The 27,284-nt window shown below is 34.6% G+C and overlaps 4 protein-coding genes and 1 long non-coding RNA gene across 11 annotated transcripts; 3 read left to right on the top strand and 2 right to left on the bottom strand.

Moving 5' to 3' along the window:
- Positions 1 to 398: 398 nt before the first annotated feature.
- LOC133701769 (uncharacterized) lies at positions 399 to 2,792 on the top strand. The gene is made up of 2 exons (XM_062125850.1): positions 399 to 812; positions 1,994 to 2,792. The coding sequence occupies exons 1-2, from the start codon at positions 682 to 684 to the stop codon at positions 2,475 to 2,477; spliced, it is 615 nt and encodes a 204-aa protein (XP_061981834.1). The 5' UTR covers positions 399 to 681; the 3' UTR covers positions 2,478 to 2,792.
- Positions 2,793 to 3,242: 450 nt separating this feature from the next.
- LOC133701771 (uncharacterized) lies at positions 3,243 to 4,569 on the top strand. The gene is made up of 2 exons (XR_009843623.1): positions 3,243 to 3,653; positions 4,215 to 4,569. It is a non-coding gene; the product is annotated as an uncharacterized LOC133701771 (long non-coding RNA).
- Positions 4,570 to 4,878: 309 nt separating this feature from the next.
- Positions 4,879 to 7,110, bottom strand: LOC133701770 (probable calcium-binding protein CML11). 3 transcript variants are annotated; one of them, XM_062125854.1, is made up of 3 exons: positions 6,593 to 7,109; positions 5,834 to 6,443; positions 4,879 to 5,224 (listed from the first exon to the last, which is right to left on the bottom strand). In XM_062125854.1, exon 2 carries the CDS (start codon positions 6,346 to 6,348, stop codon positions 5,854 to 5,856), a length of 495 nt encoding a protein of 164 aa, XP_061981838.1. In that variant the 5' UTR covers positions 6,349 to 6,443; positions 6,593 to 7,109; the 3' UTR covers positions 4,879 to 5,224; positions 5,834 to 5,853. The 3 variants fall into 3 exon arrangements, with proteins under 3 accessions (XP_061981838.1, XP_061981837.1, XP_061981835.1); XM_062125853.1 differs by having other exon boundaries at positions 4,879 to 5,175; positions 5,834 to 7,110; XM_062125851.1 differs by having other exon boundaries at positions 5,834 to 7,109.
- Positions 7,111 to 11,283: 4,173 nt separating this feature from the next.
- On the bottom strand, positions 11,284 to 13,832 carry LOC133700367 (plastid lipid-associated protein 3, chloroplastic-like). The gene is made up of 3 exons (XM_062123873.1): positions 13,105 to 13,832; positions 12,041 to 12,236; positions 11,284 to 11,787 (listed from the first exon to the last, which is right to left on the bottom strand). Exons 1-3 carry the CDS (start codon positions 13,716 to 13,718, stop codon positions 11,476 to 11,478), a joined length of 1,122 nt encoding a protein of 373 aa, XP_061979857.1. The 5' UTR covers positions 13,719 to 13,832; the 3' UTR covers positions 11,284 to 11,475.
- A 7,257-nt stretch (positions 13,833 to 21,089) lies between these two features.
- LOC133701093 (homeobox-leucine zipper protein HDG5) lies at positions 21,090 to 27,091 on the top strand. Of its 5 annotated transcripts, none has more exons than XM_062124890.1 (12): positions 21,090 to 21,285; positions 21,700 to 21,965; positions 22,080 to 22,249; positions 22,578 to 22,695; positions 23,201 to 23,383; positions 23,521 to 24,000; positions 24,199 to 24,297; positions 24,451 to 24,663; positions 24,850 to 25,018; positions 25,342 to 25,610; positions 25,720 to 25,815; positions 26,061 to 27,091. In XM_062124890.1, the coding sequence occupies exons 2-12, from the start codon at positions 21,825 to 21,827 to the stop codon at positions 26,547 to 26,549; spliced, it is 2,427 nt and encodes an 808-aa protein (XP_061980874.1). In that variant the 5' UTR covers positions 21,090 to 21,285; positions 21,700 to 21,824; the 3' UTR covers positions 26,550 to 27,091. The 5 variants fall into 5 exon arrangements, with proteins under 5 accessions (XP_061980874.1, XP_061980872.1, XP_061980873.1 ...); XM_062124888.1 differs by having other exon boundaries at positions 21,090 to 21,265; XM_062124889.1 differs by lacking the exon at positions 21,090 to 21,285 and adding an exon at positions 21,309 to 21,614.
- The last annotated feature ends 193 nt before the right edge of the window (positions 27,092 to 27,284 follow it).

Here is a 27,284-nt window from a genome sequence, read left to right on the forward strand (position 1 = left end):
AATTAATAATTTTATTGTGCAATAAAAAATAAAATAATTAATCTAACTTCATATAATTTGTAAAAAATAATTATACCATGGTAAAAAATCTTACCTCAAATTTCTAATTACAAAGTTTTTGATCTATGAATAATTTAGTCAAATCACTATTATAATAAATAGTAAATTATTCCTAGAGCAACGTAACTTCTCCTTTTCTTTTAGTTTTTTCCGTTAAATGTTCCAGAATCCAGACCCAACTTAGCCGGGGCGAAGAATCCCGAGGGTGGAATGATACCGAATCTGAGTGAAACTGTGGGCTTGGCCCAATTATCTACATCTTTTTATTAGGAGCTGGCTATATCTCAGACCCAATCGTCTATGGTCCAGATTTTAATAACCTATCAACGGTTGAGATAAACTTCTGCTCCATCGGTACCGCTACTAGAATAGATAAAAAAAAAGAAAAAACACTAACGTCACTGCAATCGAGAATTCTGGCGTCTCCACAGCTAATCCATTTCTTCTTCTTTTTCTTAACTTGCCCAAAACGAAACCCATCGTTTTTCCACTAACATGTAAAAGAAATATAAGACCGCCCATGGTTTGATTCTCAGAGACCACAAAACAAACATTTCATAGGCAGCATACGTAAACAAAAGAGAGATTAGAAGTTTCTGGAGAGACAGAATTAAACACAAGATGGTGCTATGGGAGATCACATTGGGAACTGCGTATTTTTTGGGTCTGAAACGGACTTATAGACTGGCTGTAAGGATTCAACGTAGGCTTATAAGCCCTAAGTACCCTAGGATCCGTCAGTTTGTTCAAAGGTATGTGTTGTTCTTATTTTGTTGATACGATCTTTGATGGATTAGCTCTTTTGATGTATCTGATTTTGTTGTGATGGCACTGCTTGCAATAGGGGTTTAATCAGTTATTTGATCGATTCATTTCGATAGAAAATTAGTAAGTGGGTTGCTTTTTCTTTGATAAATTTGGGATTTTTTTAGCTGAACGTTTATTTATTCTTATCTTCATCTGTGGGATTTTATAAATGGACATTCACACGTTATTGAAATAGTTGTGCCTATTGTTTAATGATTCTGCTTGTCCATGTTTTGTTTGATAGAGAGTGCTTGCTTCGTGTAGACTTAATCCAATTTTCCCATCACATTACAAGTCCTTAACCATTTAATTTATATTTCCTTGAGTAAATTGGGATAGTTTGAGATGAGGTTTTGAATGTCGACACTCATGCACTAGCAGTATATCTACTTCATGTTGTCGATTAGGATGCCAAACAGATTTGCTTAAAACGTTGATCAGGAGCTTGCATCTGATGCATTGAGTTCCATTTTAATCATTCTTTCTGTAACTCTGATTTTGTAGTCTCTTGTATATTAGCTGGACAACGTCCATTGGCAGTATCTCTTTCATGACTTCCCTTGTGCTAGAGTTGTTTCCTTGCATGTATGCGCACTGTACAGTGTGCATGCCAAAACTGGTTTCATGTTCCCTTGCAAATGGTCATTTCCACAATGGGTATCTGTTCCAAGGTTGTGAAGAGTGAAATCATGCTAAGTAGATTTCTTTCTAGTTTGAATCCGGACATACCTGACTACACAAAGTTATTCCAGAACCACTACAAAATTTTGATGACTGATAAAAATCAACACAGTATATACTATTTGATGCCAGACAACTGTTTGGATGACTATTAAAGATATGAATGCATGAAGTCAATGTAACTGAGACATATTTGGATGCCTAAAAGGCTCGGAAGGTTCATTCAGCATGGCTGTAATGCCGCTCAGCTTTCCATTTCCTTACCAGCTTGGTTTGCTTGCTATTATGTACTGTTCATCTATTTCTCGTTGGTGCTACTATCATTGTTATTTGTTGCATATCATTATGCTGCCAGTATGTTGTATTTCTTTATGCCTCTTGGTTGAAACTTTTTCCAGGCCTTGAAATAACTTAATATGCTCCTTTCTTTTTCCCAACTTCATAGGCGAACACGTGCTGTTTTTGATGTTGCTCTGAAAGTTCACCTGAATATACAACAGAGAGACATAGAGGTTGGTCGGCATCTTGGTAACAGGATCCTGAGGTGGTTGGACCGAATGAAACCTTCTGCTCAGATTCGTGGTCCCCCACCTGTGAAACCCACAAATGGTGCTAGCTCAAATACAAATGTTACAAAGCAGGTAACCAACAACACTTCCCACCTGAAAGCTCCGAGCATTGGCCAGACATCCAGGCACCAGGAATCTGATAGGCATCTTTTCACCTCAGCAAGAAATATGTGGTCAAAACCATTTCCATCTATTGCAATGATGATGCGGCCATCGAGACCTGCTGGAACTTTTACACAGTACAGGCACTTGAGCATCCAGTGCCCTGAAATGTCAAGACCAAACTACAACATTGGCGGGGGAAGTGGATATCAGGGGGTTTTCCGGAAGGACATAATGCAGTATATTCTGCAAAACTAACAGTCGCAGGTATTTTCTATCTCGTGTTTGTTGTGGAGCCTGACTTGATTCTGAGATGTAACTGTACAAGAAGTTTTGTTGAGGTGTGATTTGAGGGGACACAACGCAGTCATGCGGAAACTGATAGCTGAAAGTCTGAAACCTTTGGTCCCAAGTTTCTTTTCCTCGTTCGGTTTATAAATCGCCCCCTTTTCTGGTTGATGCTTCTGAGCCTCTTTTTCCTCTCTTAGAATTTGCATTAGCTTGGCCTCATTGACATTTTTGTTCATTCAAGAAATAATGATATAAAAACCGGATGTTTTTGTTTTTGATTCTGATGAATGTTTATTGATTTATATATTTAGGCCAATTGTAATGCTGCACAAACAATGATCTATGATACCCATGACCTGTGAAAGGACGCACATAATAATACTAACAAGTCTCTGAACCTATCACCAATAAAACGTCTCTGAAACTGAATAATCAACCACCATTTCTCCCAGTATTAATTTTCAAAACAATTCAATTCCAAATTTACAACGTCACGTCACGTCCTTTTCGCAGCCCGGACCACATTGTGCATGTCTCAAACAAATCCTGCTCTGTGAAGCCAGGACCGTGGCCAGCTGCTCATCAGGCCTGGCATTATCCTGACTTACCGAATAGTGGCTTGTCCCGAACTAGCTGCAGCTCTCTGCAGCCAGCACCACATCGTGCTACTTCAAACTAGTCTTTGCTCCCTGAGGTCGCTCTACTAGCCAGGACCCAGCAGCAGCAGGCCTCCATACTAAGGTCAGGTTTATATGGACCTATCATGCTGGTTCAGCGAAGTCCCATCGCTTTAATGCCCCACTAGATCACAAACCACCGGTGATCTGGTCCTTCACTCTAATCACCACTAGCTTAATCATTAGCATAGCTTGTTAGAAGATCAAAGAAAACCAAAAGGGAATGCTTCGGTGAACCAAACCTTAATCATTTTTCCCTAAAGGATCCTTAAATACTGTCGTGGTTTTTTTTTTTTTTGTTTAATGCGAACGCTTTATAGAGAAAAAATGACAAGGCCGGTGTGGTAGCCCAAATACGTAGCGAATAACCATCTGTCCACTTTTATCTGTAATGCTCCGCCTTTGGAAAGAAAGCAACCGGCTCCTGCACTGCAGAATCCTCTACTCGTTCAAAAAAAGAGAACAGGTCCGAGACCATACTAAATCTTACTGCTATCTTACAAGTGTGTTCAAATGGTATTGCATTACTCTCTGATCGTGTTATAGAAAATTGGGATCTAATATGGTGGAGTGCAAACAGTGGTAAACAATTTGATTGATTGCCTTCATTTTTAAGTTGGTGAATTCCCACTTGATTAATTGAAATCTTGCTTGAATTTCATCTGGGTTGATTAGTTTTAATGACTGTAAGGGCATGAGTTTCTGGGCTCTCGAAGAATGTTCTGCTGGCTCTTAAGCTCCATAGTTTTATGACATCGCCAGTTGTTCTCTTCACTCGTGTTTAGCAGACTTAGACCTTGATCGTTGTACCAAGCACAATAAAATATTTCGAGTTTGCTGATTCTATTCGTTCTCTTAGGTGTACTCATTGCTTTCATTTCCTTGAATAAGCTCCATTGTATATGGTTTTGTATGTAGTATTGTGCCACCTTTATCTTGGTTTTTTAAGTACACCCTGCTTGTCTAAAGAGGGATTCTCTCTCCCTCTCTCTCTCGGATTTTGAATTAATATTTCTTGTTTTTACAGGCATAAACAACTGCAAACACTGGCATAGAGTTAGCAGACAGGGCAGTTGGGTTTTTGTTATCTTTAATCTGCATATTGATCTCCACTTAATATACTTTCTGGGCTATCCGTGGGCATTTTTTAAGCTTCCTTCCCTCCACCACCTCGGTCTTTTCCTCGGGCGTTTGTGTGCGTGTGTGCCTGTATATTTAGGCAGCTTACATAACGTTGAGACTGATTCCGTTTTTCCAATATGATCGAAGACAGGCTCTGTCCACACTCTTTTTAATTACATTTGTCTTCTTCTAAAAACATATCACATGTTTTTGTTGGTTTTGACTTTTCTGCTCTAATATCAAAAGAAAATTCAAACCTACCATCTACAGGGTTCTTTGCTTGGTTATCAGCCAAGGTTATTGTTTACTTGCAGCCATCACATTTAGTGTTTGAGATGCTGACGCATACAATTTTCTCCTCAATTATCTCTTCAGCATTTGAACAAGTCACTTCGAAGGTAATGAGCAGCGCAATCTCTCTGAATCTGACCATGTCAAATAGCATCATGTACTTTCCATGTATAATTTTTTTTTTGAGACTCAAAACTTGGTGTTTGTGTTGCGGGCAAGTTCTGGAACTCTTCAAACACAATCCAATATACACAGAAGTAACTCAAGACACCTGCAAGTTATTCATGTTCAAAATGGATATCTATTTCTCAAAAAAGATTGGGGAAAAAAAAGGTTTCTGCGACCCCGTTGATCATTATGCACCTGTGAATGCCTGAAGAGCCAACAATCACACATTCATATGAAAGGGAAGATCTCAAACCTAAAATCTCAAGCATGTCTCAAAGGGACAAGAAGAGAGACCTAAGATTAAAATGCATACATTATTCTGACTCGCCTGAAACACTGATACTTTTTCTGAACGAACTCGTGGCAGAATCATCCAGCCCTTCATGATCCGTATTGCGCTGTGGGTGCTGGAAAGAAGATAAAACTGCTTAAAACTGTTTTGGAACGTTGTTTAACCTGGCATCAGACAATACATAAATCGACATCTTACTCATCTTCAACATTTTGTTTTCTATGCAAGTTGAATGCTTCTATGTAAAGCACAAAACACCTCCAAATCTTCTTGTGTCAGGTAGGATTTCATCAATCAAATTGTTAAAAATAATTCGGCTAGGTCTTACATTTAAATGTTTCAGATTTTATGAGAACACAAGTTGCTGAATGTAATGCAGTTGTAAAGCAACACCTTCAAAGAGATGGCGGTACCTTTTTGCATGGTAAAGTGTCAATAATCACATTGATAAAGAGCTACGGTGGAGAAGAAAAGAAAAGAAAAAGGGTGTCAAGATGCACTCTGTACCCACTGAGATGATACATTCTTCCAGAATGTAAATTAACAAATCCCAATTCATCCTGTTGGTTTGTTGAATTAGATTAATTTCCAGGGTGCCTGGCTCAAATTTACTGAGTAAAAAAAAAGGCAAGGGACATTTCAAGCAGAATCACATTATTCAACCTGTAACCAACAATACAACATTCCAAGCCGTTCCATACAAACCAGAAGACTTTTTTGCCAAGAGCTACTAGCATTTAAGAGCGATATGAACCAAAAAGAACAGAACATACCAGAAGCAACTTCAGTGGCTTCAAACCCAAGAATTATCAAAAGCAGCTGATGTGATTGCCTGGGAAAACTCCTGGAAACTTATTCTTCCATCCCCGTCAGTGTCTGCCTCCTTGATCATCCCTGTCAATTCCTCTGCTGTAAGAGCATGCCCAAGTTTTGCCATCGAATGTGCCAACTCGGCTGCTGTAATAAACCCATTACCGTCTCTATCAAACATCTTGAACAGATGCTTTAGCTGCTCCTCGCTATACGGTGACTTCTCCGGAAGCAGTTCTGGTGCCACCAGAGCCACAAACTCTGAGAACTCAATTAAACCGTTGCTGTTTGTATCTGCCTTATGAATTAAGGTTTCAAGCTGGTCAGGACTAGGTTTTAGTCCTAAGGACCGCAAGAGTGAGCCTAACTCAAGCTGCGTTAAGCTTCCATCATTGTTTCGATCAAAAGAACGAAATATTTCCCGTAGCTCAGAAATTTGCTCATCATCTAGCTTCACAGCTGGTTGCTTGTTGCTCATATTGTTAACAAGAAGAAAAAAAACTCCCTTTTTTCTACTCACTTTCTTTACCGTTTCTATCTTTAAGTCTTTGCAAATATGATCAAATAACAGTCCTGATACATAAGACTAGATAATATTTGAACAAACAAAAAGCAAAAATATTTCGCTACTAAGGTATGAACAAGAATTGCAGGATGACAAATTCTGTGTTTGAATAAAATAACATTCACCTCTGCTCTTGACATAAGTATTTGAACCATACCTTTCTTTCTTTCATTTTCAACATTGATTCACTTCTATCCTCCCAGTGGCATATATCATCAGTTATAGATGTCTCTCTTTCTCAGCAAATCCTGGGAATGGATGACTTCTTTTTCCGTGACCAATAAAAAGAGATTTGAGAGATCCAAGATTTGCCTTGATAATCGTTCTTTCTCGCTTGGATCTCTCCTATTTACAAGTGATCAAACCCCAACCCAATTATCGGATCCAATATTGAAGAGAAAAGGATAAACAAAAACAGACATCCGAAGGAAGAAGCCAGGATTAAGAAACTTCGGTGATGCTTGAAAAGACGAACACGTAGTACAATGTTAAAGACTTTTTCGTAATTTTTGTCTCAGTTGATGCAGAGTCAACACCAACACCAAAGACAAAGAATGGATTTAATAAATGGTGGGTTACAAATACAATTCAAATATTCCATGAACTATTTATTTGCTTTTGGAAAGAAGAAATCCAGAGCGGCAAAAGAGGCGCCAGTTCCGTGATTGGTGCACGTCTTGTTTGCTACAGAGTCACCTTCTCAATGACTTTGTCAACCAACCCTTTTTTTTTAAAAAAAAAAAAGAGAAAAAAACAATGCTTCTTCCAATCCAACCAAGTGGGGTGTTTGCAGACAAATGGGAACGAAAACAAATCATGTTTTGCCATTTGGCATTTTGACCCATCAAGCATTTGCCCATTTGAAGAAGCACAAAAAAATAAAAATAAAAAAGAAGTTGAACCTCCCATTTGAAGAAGCACAAAAAAATAAAAATAAAAAAGAAGTTGAACCAAGGTTCTTTATTTTGAGTAACATACTTTACAAATAAAAAATATTTTATATGTAAAATTCTTTTTTATAAAATATTTTCTCATAAAATCATGTAAAATACTTTTCAATGGTAATAAAAGAGAGGGTGGTGATGTAGTGGTGTTGATAGAGAGAATGGTGATGAAACAATCATGATAATGGTGAAAGAAGAGGTGATGATGAGATGACAATGATGTTAATAAGATAGTCGTGGTTATGGTGAAAGAGATGACAATGAGATGATGGTAATGATGATGAAAGAAGAGATTGTGATGAAGGAGGAGGAGAAGGTGGTCATGAGATGGTGATGATTGTGAGCTGATGACGAAAATGATGAAGGAGACGATGATGAGGTGATGGTGAAATGGTGGTAATGATAAGATGATAACGGTGGTGATAGAAGAAACGATAATAAAATAGTTGTGAGATGATAGTAGTGGTAAGATAATGATAGCAATGATGGAGTAAATGATGATGTGGTGGAATAAAAAATGGTGATGATGAAAATATTATATTTGAAATAGTTGAATGATATTGTAAACATATTATTATTTATAAAATATTTTATGAAATTTAATGAGTTGGAAATATTTTTCAACAAATAAATTAAATTTAAAACTTGATTGTAAACTATTTTTTATTAACTAGTTTTTTTATAAAATATTTTATGATAAACAAAAATAGAAAAACATATTCTGAAAACAAACATAAAAATGATAAAAAAAATATTTCCCAGTAAAATATTTTATAAAAAAAAAAACACTGGTTTGGTTACTGTGAAGGATAAAGCATCCAAGGAGGGAGGATATGCAGAAGGAAGGGGAGGGGCATGCACTCACGACGGTGATGGTGGTGCAGTCCTAAATTATTTGGTTTTGACTTTTGAGCATTTTAGCATAATATTAATCGGTGGATTTTGAAAGGACAGATGCAAGAATCCAACCTTACTTGTCAGGATGACGGTCGAATTACTTCTACGCTAAAAAAACTTAGAAATGACTATGTAGCTTCACTCTTTATATGGATAAATTTTATAATATCCATGAAAAAACTAGTCTTATCCTATTATGTACAGTACAGTGGAGCGCTTCTTTTTTCTATTTTCTTTTCATTTCCCCTTGTTTTTTTTTTATTCTTTTTAACAATCTCCTGAGTTGTTTTTGAATTGAACAAATCAATATAATTATATCGAGATAATTTTCATATTATATAATTTTAAACTTGATATAAGTAAATAGTCAAGAGCATAAGGTTTTTTATGTTAGTTTTGGTTTTTTTCAATCTCATCTTTACACTTTTTATTATTGTTGATAACGTTGTTGTATTTGAACATGCCAAGTCATATGAATCATGTTAAAATAACTCTCACATAATTTAATTTTAAATCTAGATTAAACAAGAAGTCAAGTTAGGAGTTTCTTTCCCATGGTAATTTCATTTTTTTCTCAATTCTGTCTTCAAACTTTTTTAGTCGGTTGACTGGTTATCTTTAGATTGGTCAGGTTGACTTGGTTAAGAAAGAAAATCTCTATCAGATTTAATTTTAAACCTGGGTTAGGAAAGAAAACAGGTCAGGAGGTTTGTTTTATATAATTTTTATTATTTGTTTTTCAATTCCATTCTCGTATTTTTTTTCTGGCCGATCAGAATGTCTTTAGACATGCTAAGTTGATTGAGTCATATTGAGAAAACTCTTACACGATTTAATTTTTAACCCGGGTTAAGTAATGAGTCAAGTCAAGAGGTTTTTTCATGTCAGTTTTTTCCTCAATTTTTTTTACCATTCGATCAAGTTATTTTTAGACCAGTCAAGTCAATTGGATCATGTCAAGATAACTCTTATATGAACTAAGCAAGGAGTCATCTTGAAATGTTTTATTTCTGTTAATTTTTTTTTCTCAATTTCATCCTCATATTTTTTTTATTGGTTGATCGAGATGGGATGCCTTTGAACTAGCCAAGTTGACTTAGTCATGTCAAAAAAACTCACACGATTTAAATTTAAACTCAAGTTAGGCAATGAGTTAAATTATGAGACTTTAAGATTAAGTTGTTGGATTTGGTTCAATAAAAATATCAAATAGTTCTAGACGACCTAAATACTTTTTGACACATTCAATAAAATTTTGATCCAACCCACAATCTTGTGCGGGCTTGAAAACTATAAGAAATTTGTTCGACATCATCATTTGGTTAATACTAGTTTGTATGTTAGCGCTACGCTACAAGGAAACCGAAATTTTTTTAATTATATATATATAAAATTCCAGGTCTTAGGAAATTCTTCGGCATTGTCATTGAAGCCGGAAAATATAATTGTTTTGATTTTTTTCATAAATATAATTTTTTTATGAACGTATTTCTGTTTTATCTTATCCAGTACAATATTTTTAATTAGAATTATTGTTTCCGCTGATACACACACTTAGTTAAAATAAGTTATCAAAAAATATCAAGAATAGTATGCCTATATTTTTTATGATTGAAAACTAAAAAATATATAAATATGATCAAATCATGTTTAAAATATATTTAAACATTTTAATAATAAAAAAACTAATTTCAATTAAATTTTCATGAACAATTTATTATTAGTATTATTATTTTGAGATCAAATACGTAATAATTAGAAAAAAATTATTAAAATTTAAATAAAAATCTATAATAGTATTTAAGAGTCTTTTCAAAACTAAAGAGTAAATGGATTTTGTAAAAACAATTTGGAGTGTAATAAAAAACGAAAAAAAGGGGAGAAAAAAATCAACAACAGAGCAGGCCCGATGCTTAGTTCACCAATAGCAGGCTAGGGGTGCTTAGCCCTGGCCTGCGTGTCTTGTTATTTCATCTCTCTTTTATGGTTGCTTTTTATTAAAAGTTAAATTTTTTTATTTCAAAATTTTTTTATTTTTTTTATGTTTTAATATGCTAAAAATAAATTTTAAAAAATAATAAAAAATATTATTTTAATATATTTCTAAAAAAACATTTTAAAAAACAATCTCTATCATATCACTAAATCCATGGGCCCGAGTACCTCTTATTTGATCTTAAATCTACTCGTGAACAACGCAATGATGCAGTAGCATGAACTATGAAGAACATTCCATCTCACCAACCTACAAAAAATAGAATTTTCAATTTTCTACTGACGGAGTTAAATGCCAAATCCCCTGTGCGTGATCTGATAAAGAAAGAAACTGAAATCAGTAATAGATAAAATGACAGATAAACCATGCTACGAAATAATATTTGCTATTTTTCCTGTATGTTTGTCCATACTGTATTTTCGGTGTGATAATCTTCTTGTTTTCTACGGATGTATATTACACGCTAGTTGCTTCCCCCTTCTGTGGCTTTGCTAGCCTCCTACCTCACAGCTTTGTGCAGTACAATTTGCTCAAAGAATACAGAGTGAGGTCTAGATACATGGTTGAGGAGACTTCGAAGGGTATCAAAACTACAGTTGAAATATTTGTTGCATAGTTTAGATATAGTTCCATCTGTGTTTTTTGCCACCAAGAAAACTAAGAGCAAGTTTTAGCAAAGTACATAAAGTTTTGCTACCAGAACTTTAATAAAGACGCCTTATGTTGGACTCTCCTCCAAATGCCTTATGGTGGACTCTCCTCCAACTTGACTCAGTCATATGAATGTGTGATGCAATTTGTGTTCTGCAGCGTTAATTGACATCTTGATTTCATTTATCAAAACCGTAGTCCTATACACACATTGAACAGATAGGCAACCAATGCATTTGAATTCTGCCTGCCCACTTTCATCTTCATCAATCTTAATCTCTTAAAACTTGAGGATGTTACCAAGCACCTGCATTTTAATATCTTCCTTTGGAATTATAATTTTACATGTAGAAAAACCCATTAAAAAAATGTGTAATCTTATAATTATATCGGAATGTAAGGGTTTCAAAGTTTCTCTCTTTTCCTCTGCTGGATCTAGGCATCTTATTCACCATTTAAACCATTCCCTTTTCTACAAGGTCAAGTATAGAAGAGAAGACACTGTACATCCAATTTATAGATAGCACGTTGCAGGTTGCAGAATGCACCTGGCTAGAGTTCTAGAAGAGGGCTTCCTTCTTTAGCAAGAACGAAAAGACCACCATCCCCTCTTGAGATTTGGAGATCCTCATCAAGGTAGGTAATGAGAAGCCAGGTGCTTGCTCGGTTGCCTGGAATGGGTACCTTAAGCGGTGGCTGGCCAGAAATGGTTCTTCCAATATTTGCTGCTGCCTCCTGCAGAGGACCAAGAGATTGCTGGATGGGAGACAGATTGATCTTTTGCCCAAAAAGATCAACATTTTCTGGGAGTTCTACGCTGGAATTTATCTGTGGAGGTTGCAGCACGCTTTCCTTAAACTCCACCTGAGCATATTGAAAGTAGAGGAGACTAGTAAGGTTTAGTCAAATCCTAATGCCAGAAGTTCGAAGGGGAAATTTTGAGAAACCAACTCTTCGCAAGAGGGGCCACAAAGCTTAAACTAAAACAATATCTTTCCAATGCAATCATTTTTTCTGCTTTCTTAAGAAGATGCTATATTACTATATTTTTCTAGTTTTCTTTCCAATTTTTTTTACATAAAAAAGACAACATTGTTTCAACAGTTTTAAGAGGTACCTGTATTCTTGAAGGAGTCCGAAACTCAAAAGTAGCAGAAGCGCTAAAGGAGAAAGTAGCAAAAGGGCCTGACAATGTGGTTGAGTTCACTATAGATAGACTGCTAGCATCAATTGTTTGAGATATGCTTTTCACTTTCAAGAAAGGTGTAGCACCTGCTGCCAGAAGTGGCAACAGCTCTGAAAATGCAGTATACCTGTCAATAATAAATCCAAATTAAATAAAAATAATTCATATTTAAAGACAATATAAATGACAAAAAAATGATCTAATTTTTGTCAATTCACCAAGATGATTGTTACAATGTTTTCCATCATGCAACTTAAATCACCAGCAAAAATCTGCATTTTTCAGAAACTCTCTGGAAGCATAACCGCAGTTCCACCGAAATGTAATCCTCATGCATTTCATTTGGTATGTGCCAACATAAAGGGTGGCAAAGAAAGCAGTTTTATGTTGATAGTTTTAGGCCAAAATGAACACACATTTAATGTGGTGAACTTCCAACATAAGACAATGCTTCCTATTGATTCCATTGCAAATGGTCAAGCTGGTCTTATTGTGGTTAATTTTGCAGCAAACAAACCGAGTCCATGTAATTTTGTCAACAGAAACATTAAATATGAAATACAAATGACTATTTGTTCACTTCATTTTCAAGCATCACAGCAGTTTAAGAAACCAGTTTCCCGTAATATGATAATCCCAACTAAGTTGTTTCCATCGAAAAACCTATTCTATAACTTCAATCAAATTTCCAATGGTGAATTCATGGTGCCCCTAATCAAAATGCCAAAATTGAATTTGAGCATTTAAACAACAATCAATAAGTCTTGATATTCAATTTCATTATTCAAATGAATGCTCGACAATTTAGTTACTAAATCCTCAATCTCGAAAGTAAATACATAAAAACATAGATCCCAAAATCTCAAAGTTGTCTCTTATCAATCTAGAAATTCCAATTTTATTTTAACCATTTATAAAAAGACACAAAAATAAATTCACGTGATACGATCAGAAACTCAAAAGAGTGATCAAGTTCAAAAAAACAGCAAACTTACACCAAAACCCATTTGCCATCAAGCACCCCAGTAGCATCCACAGGTGCCGGAGTTGGATTTACAACCTCCAGCTGATTAACCAACTCCAAAGCCTCAGCCCGGATTTCCTGGCTGGCCCGAAACCCAAAATCAGTACCATAGACCGTATCTACCAAACTCCTCTTCAACTCCTCAACCCTCTCATCCTTCTCCACGACCACAGCACTGCTGGAACTCGGTGCCGCTGCGTTGCCATTTTCCACGGCAACAAATTCCCCACCCCACTCGTCATCATTTCTCGGAGGATCCAAGTCCGCAGCTTTCGGGTATTCAGGTTCGAGTTCGGGTTCTGCCTTCTCACCCCACTCGTCAGTGATACCTACCGGAGGTGAGTTTGGTTCAGGATCTGAGTCAGGTGTCGGGTCAGAGGAGGAAGAGGAGATGTGTGTGAGGAGGGTCCGGAATTTGGGTTTTTTAGTAATTTGAGTCAGGAAACGGAGGGTTTGAGGGGGTTTACGGAAGAAAGAGAGAGATGGTAGTGGTGGGGTTTTGGAAAGAGGGAGTGGGTTGTTGGGTTTTTTGGAAGAAGAGGGGGAGAACAGGAGGGAGGAGTGTGAGGTGTAGAGAAGTGCCATTTTGTGTGCGTGTGTCTCGGTGCGTCGGTGTGATTTTGAAGTAAGGCGTTCTGTAGTCTCAAGAACATCAAAAATCTGTTTTTATTTTTGGCGTTTTTCAGATTTTTGCCGACTTCAGTGTCTGAGATTGTCGTTTATGTTTGGATTTTGGCTCCATATAGCGTGCTTTGACGGATCAAATTTTTTTCAATTAAAGAAGATGATGTTTAAGTGCAATTAGTGTTTTTTAAAAGCATAAAAAAAATTCTGCAACTTAGTTATAGACTTTTATAGATCCTTTAAAAAAATTTAATTTAATTATATGATAAATAAATAACAACAATAAATATACCGAGTCTAAATAAAAAATAACAATGACATGCAGGAAAAAAAAAATTGTCAAAAGAAAAAAAATTTCAAAACAGAATTTCAAGATAATCCAATATTAAAAGTTAAAGTAAAAAACAATTGAAAAATAACAAAAAAATAAAATCTTGAGTAAATCAAAGTTAACATGGCAAACTAGTAATCTAGGTTGTGAGGTCAGACACCATTCTCGTACAATACAAATAAAAAAATAAAAAAACTTGATTTTTAATAAATTTAATATTGAAGGATGAAATTGAAAAAAAAAACAGTATAAAACTAAAAAAAATAATGATATCACCACATCAAAAAAAATTACGAAGCTCAAAGGCCCTTTCTCAATTTCATCATTCAGGCTATAATCATTGCACTGAAACAATTATAAAGCTTAATTTTTAACTAATTCGATATTGAAGAATAAAATTAAAAAATAAAATTAATTTCAAAAAGGGATCCAAAGAAGAAAAAGACATTTGAAATAATGAGAATAATATCTAATATAAAAATAAAATGACAAGAAATGAAATTGAAAAAAAATCAATTTAAAAAATAATTTTAAAAAAAATAACGATAAAAAAAATGATGACATATTTAATATAAAAATAAAATAAAATAAAATGATAATGGATGAAATTAAAAAAATAAATAAATATAAATAAAATATTCAAAATAAATAAAGAGGAATAAAAAAACAAAGATTATAATTGAAGAAAATAAATGAGAGGATAACTTTTATTTTTTACTAAACCAGCGTGAATCCTAAGAAAATATAAAAAAAATTTCATCACCGTCAAACCACATGAATAACACTACATGCGCCACCCTATTGGATGCACCTCCACCTGATGTTTCGAATGTCATGATAATTGGATATTTTTAGTTGTCAAAGGAGGCCACACATTCTGCTTGAAGGCTACAAATGCCTACCACCCGTTGGATTTTTTTGTTTGTTAAATTACTAGGTTGCCTTTCAGTAAAATTATAATTACAAAAAAAAAATCAGTGTAAAAAGTAAAAACGAAACCTTGGGCACAAGTTATAAAACTCGCTTTTAAAAGTATTTTAATCATTTTGTAAAAGAAAGTGAAATTTCAGAACCCTAAACTCAAGTTTAATTATTTTCACTTTCAAATACAATCTAGTATTATTATTTACAACAAAAATATGTAGAGTTTAAGATTCCTTCAATTAATTAGGTAATAACTAATTAAACTTGTGAAAATTACCGTATTTCAATATGGGAAGTAAGTGATGTGTTTTGAGAAGAACAAAGTGTAATGACCTAAAATTTCACATTATTTTTAAATGCATTAAACAATAATATTCATGTAAAATAGGCTATTTTTTAAAAAATAGGTTAATTTGATTGTTTTCTCCAAAGAGTCCAATACCATTTTAACTTATGTAAATAACCTTAGAAAATGGTTGGACTCTTTCTCGAAAACGGATCGACCGTTTTAGCCTCTTTCTTTTTATTCTGGAATTTGGATTCTTTCTTTGATTCATCATATCATCCTTTGGTCTTATTCGAGTCTGTATATGCTTATACCCTGATATAGAAGCAATTTGGTAAACGGAGTATTCATCATCATGCTTTAGTTTATCACGAGATGGACCGATGGATGTAATTTGATGAGCACGTAATTAGGAACAAGAGATGACTTTAATTGAATTGCTAATTACGAGGATGAAATGTATTTTTGGAGAATTAGTTTGATTGATAAGTGGGTAATTTATTCATCACCTTATGATCATTTAAAATTCTCTTTCAATTGGATTATATATATATAAAAGAAGTAAATTCCTGTAAATACACCTTTTAGTTTAAAATTAGATCATAAAATGTTCCCTTTCAATATGCAAAATTAGATGGAGTATGCTTAGAGGTGAGAAAAAAACCGATTAAACTGGAAAAAAAATAACTGAAAAAACTGATTCGATTTTTTAAAAAACCAACTTGTTCAGTTCGGTTTCGTTTTGATAATATTGAAACAGAAAAAACCGAATCGAACCGGTTCATTTAAAAAAAAAACTATAAAAGCCCTTTCTAAAATTAGGAGAACTTCCTTTCGCATCCTCACAAGTTACAACTCTCAAATCTCAATCTCTCACACTCTCAGCCTGATAAAAAATAAATTCTCCATCATTTTACAAAACTTGATGCCCCGATCTAGACTTTTAGTTGTCTAACAAAACTTCAATAAGGCTTCAATCTTTATCTGCATCTTCATCTCCAAATCTAACAAACCAGGGACACCTCCCTCCCCTGCATGGGCACGACACACACCACACCTAACCTTTAAATCTAGCAAATCAGTCATCTCCCCGACTCCCTCTCTCACATCAGACATTGAATCTTGCCACGTCTTGTATGATTTTTTTTTCTAACAATCTCTGTTTTTATTTTTTTAACATATGTTTTGTGGTACTGTGATCGATAGGCTTCATGGAAGACTGTCAATCTCTGGTTTTTTAACATGTGCTCTGTTTTTACTATCTCTGTATCTCATATGCTCTCACCTCAAGATCTAGCAGACTGATATCAGGGTAGATTAATATGTTAAGAAATAATTGTGTAAGATTAGATATATATTTTATTAATGAGTGTTGCTATTATGATCATTTAAAATTCTCTTTCAATTGGATTATATATATATAAAAGAAGTAAATTCCTGTAAATACACCTTTTAGTTTAAAATTAGATCATAAAATGTTCCCTTTCAATATGCAAAATTAGATGGAGTATGCTTAGAGGTGAGAAAAAAACCGATTAAACTGGAAAAAAAATAACTGAAAAAACTGATTCGATTTTTTAAAAAACCAACCGGTTCGGTTCGATTCGGTTTTGATTTGATAATATTGAAACATAAAAAACCTAATCGAACCGGTTTATTTAAAAAAAAACTATAAAAACCCTTTCTAAAACATGGAGAACCTCCTTTCGCATCCAGTAGCTGCTCCTCCCCCGCCCCAACCCTCACAAGCTATAACTCTCAAATCTCAATCTCTCACACTCTCAGCCTGATAAAAAATATTTTATCCATCATTTTACAAAACTTGATGTCCAGATCTAGACTTTTAGTTGTCTAACAAAACTTCGACAAGACTTCAATCTTCATCTTTATCTTCAAATCTAACAAACTAGGGACACCTCCCTCTCCTACACGGGCACAGCACACACCACACCTAACCTTCAAATCTAGCAAATCAGTCACCTCCCCGACTCCCTCTCTCACATCAAACATTGAATCTTGCCACACCTTGTATGATTTTTTTTTTCTATCAATCTCTGTTTTTTTTTTTTTTTAACATATGCTTTGTGGTACTGTGATCGATAGGCTTCATGGAAGACTATCAATCTCTAGTTTTTTAACATATGTTCTGTTTTTACTATCTCTGTATCTTACATGCTCTCACCTCCAGATCTAGCAGACTGATATCAGGGTAGATTAATATGTTAAGAAATAATTGTGTAAGATTAGATATATATTTTATTAATGAGTGTTGCTATTAGATTGTTTTTGTGTCTGGAAATTTTTTTATATAAAAAATCCTTGCCGTGAGATTTTTTGTTGATTAAGTAAGCATTTGAGCCTGATTTGTGTTCTCAGTTGATGTTTATGGATTCTCCAGAGCTCCTGAAAATGTTGATATATACATATATGTTCTATAATTAAACCACCAACCAGCCTTTTTTTATATAAAAAAAACAAAATTACTAACCAGTTTGATCTGGATTTCATGACAAGTCAGCCCCATATGATATGCTATGAATTAGGATTTTGTGGTGAAGCAATCCATGGCCTTGAAATAATTTTGATCTGTGCAACTGCAAACAGAAGCAGGAGATTCTGCAGAACTACAAAATAAGCAATATTTTTTTTTTTTAATTTTGACATGCCCATTTGAATATTTTGTAGAACTTGAATAATTGTTATAAATTATTTTGTAGCATGAATATTGTTGTAATTTTTTTTATAAACTTGCAACTTTTATTTTGTGATTTATTAATTAAAGTGTTTTCAATCATTTAACATGTCTAATTTTTTATTTTGTAGAATTTAATGGAAAGTTACATCTAGCAACATATGATAATTAGTTTAAAAGTCAATTAGATGATAAAATACTATTTTTTTTATTTTTATATCTTCTAGTTTAATTTATAATGTTATAATTCTAGATCTTGAATTCCAGGTTTTGATGTCAATAGTATTAAGAAATCGATCAAAGTGCAATGTTCTTGATGTGTTTTTTGATTGGGATGATTTGCACAATGAAAATATATATTTTTTGCATGAAGTGTTTTATGACAAGGTTATTTCTCATTTGTTGTTTTTTTAAGCCTTTTTAAAGGCAATGTTTTGTAATTTAAATTTGAACTTGGTGTGTGTTATTTAAATTAACTTTAATGTAGGAGTCTTACTCCAAAAAAATTATTATGAAGGCTTGCAGCATATTGAACACAATATTAGCACTAATAATGCATTATAAATGAATATTCAGTATAAAAAAATTAAATATATTATAGAATCTTGTAACAAAATTAGATTATATTAACATCAATTACAAGCCCATCAGAAAGCTCAAAAACAGTCCAAAAAACAATACAAGTTTTTTTTTCTGTTCTTTAGTTAAATAACCAAACCGAAACTGGTCGGTTGGAACTAGTTTTGTTTTTTTAAAATAATTTTTAATTTGGTTATTTTTGTAGGTAAAAACAGAACCGAACCGAAAATGATTACCCCTAAATATACTTACCAAGGTTTTTTTTCAAAAAAAAATAGAGATTTTTAAAAAATAAAAGAGATAATGATAAATAAATTTGAGAATATAATATGTTAGAGAGATTTTAATATTTATCTCGTATTATTTCGAGTCTCATTAAAAAATAAAAATTAATCACATTCCAAGACATGATGATAATGATGATGAACTACCCTCGAGTAAGAATTTATTAATATATTGTTATCTTAAATGACAATTATTGAAGAATACAGTGAAAAAAAATACTTGACAAACATCAAATTCAAGAAAATATATAATTATATGCTATTTAATTGTGGTGAATCAAGACATCCTGTTCAATAAGTAAATTTTATAATTATATAATTATAAATTTTTTTTTATATATAAACAACATTATCAATTATTGTTATTTTAAAATTCAAATACTATCAGAGTTTAAAATTTTCAATTAGAAAAAGAATAATTTATCACATGCCTTGATATATATATAAATATTTAACCATTTATAAATTTTAAGAATATATTTACTTATGTTTTTTCTTTTATCGACTTGTAAATACGTCCTTCTTGTTTAAAAAACTAGATCAGAAAATGTTCCATCACAATATGCAAAAATAATATACTTACCGAGTTTTTTTTTTCAAAAAAAGAAGAGAAAATGATAGATAAATTTGAGAACCATGTCGCTCTTTGTACGTACGAGCATCATTCTGAAACTTGTTTATTGTGGTAGCCTTGAAACGAGTCAATGACGCGCGCACAACGCCCACGTGGCAAACGACGTGCACAGGAAATCAAAGAGTGTACCGTAACAAAAATCTTTGTGATCTCAAGTGTATTCCCATTTAAATTTGAAGCATGTCCTGTACCGAGCAGGTATTTTTTTTAAAAAAATATTGATGTTCAGATTAATTTATTAATATTTTAATTAATTTTATGGGATTTTGAAATTAATAAAAGGGTATTTAATAGTGTGTCAATAATTATTTTTTAAAATATTTTTTAATTTTAAATATTTTAAAATAATATTATATTTTTTAAAATTGAACAGTTGGGTAAGCTTAGTAGCAACCACCGGCTACTCAATAACGATATATACCCCCCTGAATGGCATATTAGGCCAAGACGAGACCTTCACAAAAGAATGAATATATGATACCAAGGAGATTTTAGAAACAAATTAAAAAGATCCCTTCATTAAAATTGCACGCGAACCGAATCTAAGTTTCCTCGACAACTTCAATTCACCGAATCAGGATATTCCAAACATTATCCTCCCAAAATCCATATTTTCGGACAAAAAGGTCCATTTAAGACGAAAAAAAGAATCATGAAACCAAGAGGGAGACACCCAAATTCTCGATTTCATAAAAAAAAAAATGTCCACAGAAGAAAATCATACCACAAAGGAGAAAAAAAATCATAATCATGAAGTGCTCCGAAGAAAATGGGGTTTAATTCTTGGACCGAAGATAAAGGCTGGTCTGGTCCCTCCTAGCCCTCTTCCATCACACAAGAAACCATGTTTAAATGCAGTGTACGTTATTGGGTGTTATTTTTGTTTTGTTTTAAATTATTTTTTTATATTTTTTAAATTATTTTAGTATGGTGGTGTTAAAAATAAATTTTTAAAAAATAAAAAATATTATTTTAATTTATTTTTAAATAAAAAATATTTTTAAAAATAATTATTATTATGTTTCAAAATAATATTAAAAAATTTTGTTTGAAAACGTGTTCAAATAATATTTTTTTTAATTTTAATATATAAAAAGCACTTCTCAATTATTCGGGCACATAAATGTAGATCTCTCATGGGCCCACAAAACTGACGGCTATGATTTATTGACCCCTTCTTTGACTTTTCTACTAGCTTTTATTCTTTTATCATTTCCTCCACCGTCTCTAGCCATCTCTAGCCGTGCATCGACTCTTTTAACCCAATCCAAGCCCTTTCGGTCTTCCAGCCATAAGTGAAAAAGAAGCCCTGAAAACTACCATGAGACAAAAGTACAGAACCGCCCGTCGCTACAACGCGGATCGAATGTAACACACGGACCAATCACAAGACATAATCACAAATTTGGCGAGTAAAAGAGGAAAGGTTTGACTTAGGGTTCTTAGACTTGGGGAACGCATGAGAGCCCATCAGTAATTGGTGTTTTATTGGTTTCTGTCAAACCCAAAAAATTAAAATCCCAGTTTTAACCCTATACAGTATACACGGTGAAAGGAATTAATGGGCGCAATTTATGACAAAGAAGGAGAGATTATGGGGAGAGAGAAAGAACAGTTGCAGACTAGCTAGCAGTGATAAGAACGAGATATATAGAGAGAGAGTGGGGCTTGCTTTCGGAATAAAAAAGGAGAGATTTCTCTTCTTTTTCTCTCTCTTTCAAATTAACTCTTCAATTCCAAAAATTCTATAGATCACAACCAACATATCATTGTTGGTGGTATTAATTCTCACTACTATGTAAATATTTTCTTTTCCGTTTAACTTTGTTTGAATTTTGTTTTTTGCAGCTTCGTAACACACACACACACACACACATATATCCTCATGAGTCTCTCATGGTGGTTTTTGGAACTTTACAGGACTTTGAATTTTACCTTCTTCTTTTTTTCCCCCTTCAAGCCATAGGATAAGTTCGTTGTTGTGGTGTAAGAAAATCGTTACAACCTTTTCTTATTCTTCTTTCAGAAGATTTTAATTGTTCTCTTACATCTCAGCTTCTTTCCTTTCCTTTTGTCCTTGCTGTGAGGTTCTCCGTGTTTGGAACTCCATGTTTAGATTTGATTAAGGTTTTTCGCACAAGGATTTGTATTTTTTTCCCCATCACACTGATCTTTAATTTTTGATGCAGTTTTCTCCTTTTATGTAATGCAGGCACGATATTCAAGTTCATCTCTTTTTATTCCAGTGAAGAAGTAAACAACACCAAGACCTAGTTGGAAAAGAAAAACAGTACTTGGTTTCATCTCTTCACATATATCTCAAAGAACCAAGCAAAAATGTTTGGTGATTGCCAAGTTATGTCAAGCATGGGAGGGAATGTAGTCTCTTCTGATAACCTCTACTCATCGCCGATCGGAAACCCTAACTTCAGCTTCATGTCAAGCATGCCCTTCCACACTTTCTCACCCATCATCCCTGTAATCTCTAGAGTACTCTTTGATCTCCTTGTTTCTTTTATTTTTTTGTTTTCTCTCTAAAATCCCAAGGATAATAATAAGAAAATTTCGTACAATGTGGTTTCTTTGGTTTAGAAAGAAGAAAATGGGTTAGTGATCATGCGAGGGAAGGAGGAAATGGAAAGTGGTTCTGGCAGTGAACAACTTGAAGACAGGTCAGGGAACGAGCAAGAAAGCAGCGAGCAACCTCCAAAGAAGAAACGTTACCATAGGCACACTGCAGCTCAGATCCAAGAAATGGAAGCGTATGTCACTAATTTATTTTTGCACATCTCTTAAAAAATTATGAATATATGCCTCTTACACATCAAAATTGCCACGCAGAACCCTCTGTACTTTTTCTCTGTCAACAAAATCATTTCGTCAAAACCTAAAAGAGCACGCTCTCTTGATTTTCTATCTTCATGCAAAATCTTCTTATTTAGACATATGCAGTGATCAGCACATGTTATTCTGTTTTAAACAATCACATTATACATAAAATATTACTTCTAATGGAAGCAAACTAATTAATCACTCTATGATCTCTAACCTTTTTTAGCTATCTTATTCAAAATGGTTTTGGTTTTGCAGCATGTTTAAAGAATGTCCACACCCAGATGACAAACAAAGAATGAGACTTAGCCAAGAACTTGGTCTAAAACCACGCCAAGTTAAGTTTTGGTTCCAAAACCGCCGTACCCAAATGAAGGTAAAACATATTACCTCTCTTTTTTTTTTCCTCTTCATCTCTCTCTCTCTCTCTCTCTTAGATCTTTCACTTTCATGGTAACCCTAAAATGTCCCAACTCTTAATGAAGCCGTTGAACTTTTCTTTTTCTTTTTTTACACATGGTGAACGCGATTCCCAACAGGGCGCGTCGTCCATTGATAACGTTTTTACCTGGCCATCATCATGAGCATTGTAGCAAAAGGATCGCATTTATAACTTTGGGCGACTGCCTCATCGCTTGCAGTCTCACATACATATATATATTATCTACTAGATATACAGTCTGTCACCATTAATATCCCTCTGGGACATGTATTAAACCCTTACCTGCACATCTGCTTCCCAAAGAGTGCACAGCTTTCAATGCGATATGGGTGGCATTTAGGGTTACATTGACAAAGTAAGTCCGCTAGCTAGGTTTCTATGAGTGTAAGTACTGTTAATGTTGGTGTACATTTTTTGTTACCTACATCGAATTTAATAGGCACAGCAAGACCGGTCGGATAATCTTATACTCAGGGCAGAAAATGAGAGCTTGAAGAATGACAATTACAGGCTACAAGCGGAGTTACGCAGTCTTATTTGTCCCAATTGTGGGGGCCAAGCCATGCTTGGAGCAATTCCTTTTGAGGAACTTCGACTTGAAAATGCAAGACTTAGAGATGAGGTATATATATATTTTCAATTAATTGTTGCACCAAAAATAACAGTAGCAAGTAATTAAATGAAGCAGTCAATTAGATGTGCACTTTCATCTCAAATACATTGATCGATGAATCTTATTTATATTAAAATGTTGTGCAGTTGGAGCGTGTTTGCTGTATTACTTCACGGTATGGCGGCCGGCAAATCCACTCAATGTTACCGGTTCCTTCATTCGTTCCCCCTTCCTTGGATTTGGATATGAACATGTATTCAAGGCCGTTTCCAGAGTATTTGGGCACTTGCACCGATATGATGCCGGTGCCTGTGCCTGTGCTCGAAGAACCATCTTCATTTCCTCAGGCTGGTGTGGTATTAATGGAGGAGGGAAAAGGTCTTGCGATGGAACTTGCATTGTCGTCCATGGATGAACTTGTGAAAATGTGTCATGCAAATGAGCCTCTTTGGATCAGAAACATTGAAAATGGGAAGGAAGTGCTTAATCTTGAAGAGCACGGGAGAATGTTTCCATGGCCTTCCAATCTCAAGCAGAATTCAAGTGAGACGAGGACTGAAGCTACTCGTGATTGTGCTGTGGTTATAATGAATAGCATAACCTTGGTTGACGCTTTCCTGGATGCTGTAAGTCCCTCAAAATTTCAGAAGAATTTCTTTGAACTCCTTACAAAATTATTGAATCACTTTTCTTAATTTATGTGTAAGACATATTATATATTTAGAACATAATGTTTTTCAATCATTAACCATCTTACCATATCTTTTTTAGCTTTCATTTGGAAAGCTAATTTAAGCTGACTTTGATTTTGTATAAAATGTCAGAATAAATGGATGGAGCTGTTTCCCTCCATTGTTGCTAGAGCAAAAACTGTTCAAGTTATAACACCAGGCATTTCCGGTGCAAGTGGTTCTCTTCACCTGGTACGCATGCATTTGATGCTACAATTTTTTAATAACTCCTACATTATCTAGTGTTTAAAATCGAACTCTATAAACTATACTCTTTGATATATATAACATAGTTTTTTTTTGTTTTCTAGATCGATTAATTTTTTTTACTTGTTATTCGAGCAGATGTATGCTGAATTGCAAGTTCTTTCCCCATTGGTGCCAACTCGGGAGACGTATTTTCTTCGCTTTTTCCATCAAAATGTAGAGGAGGGCACTTGGGCCATTGTCGATTTCCCTCTTGATAGACTCCACGACAACATCCAGCCGTCCTTTCCCCTGTATAAGAGACATCCGTCCGGTTGTGTTATTCAAGACATGCCCAATGGGTACTCAAGGGTATACACTAGCCTCAATTCTATGTTTTCATGCTTTTATTTGTTTCTTGGAGGAGAGTCGGATGGAAAACTTTCATAAGTTTGAACCTCCATTAATTAATTAAGTAAATTTCTTTTCTTCAACTCATGCCTTCAGAATTGACTGTATGCTGATTTTTGAGACTTGTACATTTCGATCCTTACACAGGTGACATGGATAGAACATGCAGAGATAGAGGAGAAGCCTGTCCATCAGATATTTAGCCAGTATGTCTATAGTGGGATGGCATTCGGAGCACATCGCTGGTTAACAGTCTTACAGAGACAATGCGAGAGGGTTGCTAGCCTCATGGCTAGAAATATCTCTGACCTAGGAGGTAAGAGGTTACAATTCCATTATTTTTTCCATTATAATTCCAATTAAATAAGTATACAATATCAACTCAAGTATCGAGCTCCACTAAACCTTGTATTAATTTTTTTAATCTTAGCTATTTTTTCGACTGTAATATATGTTTGATACCCATACCAAAAAGAAAAAAAAATTATTTGATTCATCTATTATTATGTGATAACCATATTAGAAGAGCTGCTTGATCCTAAAATGCATGCATCCATTTTCTATATAGCTACAACTAGTTCTTGTACCAGCTTAACTGCCATCAATTTTAACGCTTCCAATCCTGGTATATATTCACAGTAATACCCTCTCCTGAAGCACGGAAGAATATGATGAGACTGGCTCAAAGAATGATCAGAATATTTAGCCTGAATATCAGCTCTTCTAGTGGCCAATCATGGACCGGTTTATCGGATTCATATGATGACACTGTTAGAATTACCACAAGGAAAATCACTGAGCCTGGGCAGCCTAATGGGGTTATTCTCTCTGCAGTATCCACAACTTGGCTGCCTTATCCTCACTACCAAGTCTTTGACCTCTTGAGGGATGAACATCGCAGATCTCAGGTTCTAGTGGACACTATAACAAGTCTTTTATAATCGATTATGAACTCTCAGCAATTAAAATAAATTGTTTATATTATAATTAAGGGTCCCTATGTTTTGTGTTGTCTAGCTGGAACTTCTTTCCAATGGGAATGCCTTGCATGAGGTTGCTCACATTGCCAATGGCTCTCATCCAGGAAACTGCATTTCTCTTCTGCGCATCAACGTAAGACTCTTTTTTCCTTCTCCGTGTTTAATTTGTTACTATGTACTTTTACATCATTATTATTTGCTCTCCTTTTTTGTTTAACTTGCTAGTTCTTATTACCAATTACATAAAAAGTAATTAGATACTGTTGAACTAAATCTCTATACTTCCTGCTCTGTAACAATTCATGCACAACATTGTGTGCATTCTCTATAATGAAAAATCCATGATATAAATGCACATATATATACATATATGTATAGGTTGCAAGCAACTCATCACAGCATGTAGAGCTCATGCTACAAGAGTGTTGCACTGATCAATCCGGCAGCCTTGTTGTCTACACCACCGTTGATGTTGAGTCAATTCAGCTGGCAATGAGTGGCGAGGATCCATCCTGCATTCCTCTACTTCCACTAGGTTTTGTCATAGTTCCAGTAGAATCCAGCAGTGCTGTCAGTGAAGGCAACTCAATGCCATCTAATTCCGAGGATGGAAACGGTCATAACAACGGCTGTCTACTCACTGTGGGGCTCCAAGTCCTTGCAAGCACTATTCCATCTGCAAAGCTCAACCTCTCCAGCGTTACTGCAATAAACAACCATCTGTGCAACACAGTGAACCAAATCACCGCTGCTCTTAGCAGCACCACCACAACCACCACCATCACCACCACTAGCAGCTGCCTTGACAACGGCAATGCTGTGGGCTCTTGCAATATCGAGCCTACAGCTGCATCGAAACAGGTTTAGAGTTTTTGCCGCGCAAATTACCTCAAGTCTGCCCTCCTCTATCCCTCTCCCAGAGAAAAACCCCTGGCTTACACCAAGGGCAATCTGGTAGTTACGGCACTTGACATCTGGGACCAAGGGATCTGTTTTGCTAATCCCTCTCTATATATTGGGGTTGGTTTTTCATTAAAGAGAGGGGAGACTTTAGGTAATTAGCAGGAATGCAAAGGGTAGGATTGCAAATAAGTTACCATTACTGTAATAGTAGTAGCAGCAGTGGTAATTTGGTAAATAAAAGACTGAAGTGAAGATAATTGGGTGAAATGTGAGAATGCATGGGGGTGTAAGAAGAAGAAAAAAACCCAGTAGTAGTATATGATATGTGTGATGAAAATAGAGGGAGTCAAGAGCGCACCACGACGTGACCCTTGCTTTGTGGTAAGACCTTTCTTTGTATTAGTAGTACTGTCATGAAGACGAGGCCTCACCAGGAAGCAAGGGTGGTGGTTCGGGTATTGACTTCTGCTTGTCGGTCTTTAATTTCATGTTGTTTCTATTTAATGGAGTTTTTATTTTTAAATTACTATTTGTTTGCAATTATCCATTTTATCCCTTCTCTCTTGCTCTTTTGGTTCGTCTTTTTGTTTGCAAATAAATTTTATCTATGCGGTCTATATATTATGCTTTCACTAATTCATTGACAATATAGAGTGTACTCTTGATTTTTTTTTTTAACCGTAGATGTGTGGGTCAATT

The sequence above is a fragment of the Populus nigra genome, chromosome 8 (assembly GCF_951802175.1).
Source record: "Populus nigra chromosome 8, ddPopNigr1.1, whole genome shotgun sequence".
Classification (NCBI taxonomy): domain Eukaryota; kingdom Viridiplantae; phylum Streptophyta; class Magnoliopsida; order Malpighiales; family Salicaceae; genus Populus; species Populus nigra.

Excerpts from the sequence above, each read along its gene's own strand:
- LOC133701769 (XM_062125850.1), top strand. The coding sequence starts at position 682 with ATGGTGCTATGGGAGATCACATTGGGAACTGCGTATTTTTTGGGTCTG. Across the intron at positions 813-1,993 it reads ATCCGTCAGTTTGTTCAAAG|GCGAACACGTGCTGTTTTTG; the intron begins GTATGTGTTGTT and ends CCAACTTCATAG.
- LOC133701770 (XM_062125853.1), bottom strand. The coding sequence starts at position 6,348 with ATGAGCAACAAGCAACCAGCTGTGAAGCTAGATGATGAGCAAATTTCT.
- LOC133701093 (XM_062124890.1), top strand. The coding sequence starts at position 21,825 with ATGTTTGGTGATTGCCAAGTTATGTCAAGCATGGGAGGGAATGTAGTC. Across the intron at positions 22,250-22,577 it reads CAGATCCAAGAAATGGAAGC|CATGTTTAAAGAATGTCCAC; the intron begins GTATGTCACTAA and ends TTGGTTTTGCAG. Across the intron at positions 25,611-25,719 it reads ATGAACATCGCAGATCTCAG|CTGGAACTTCTTTCCAATGG; the intron begins GTTCTAGTGGAC and ends TGTGTTGTCTAG.
- LOC133700367 (XM_062123873.1), bottom strand. The coding sequence starts at position 13,718 with ATGGCACTTCTCTACACCTCACACTCCTCCCTCCTGTTCTCCCCCTCT. Across the intron at positions 12,237-13,104 it reads GATGGCAAATGGGTTTTGGT|GTATACTGCATTTTCAGAGC; the intron begins GTAAGTTTGCTG and ends TATTATTGACAG. Across the intron at positions 11,788-12,040 it reads GGACTCCTTCAAGAATACAG|GTGGAGTTTAAGGAAAGCGT; the intron begins GTACCTCTTAAA and ends CAATATGCTCAG.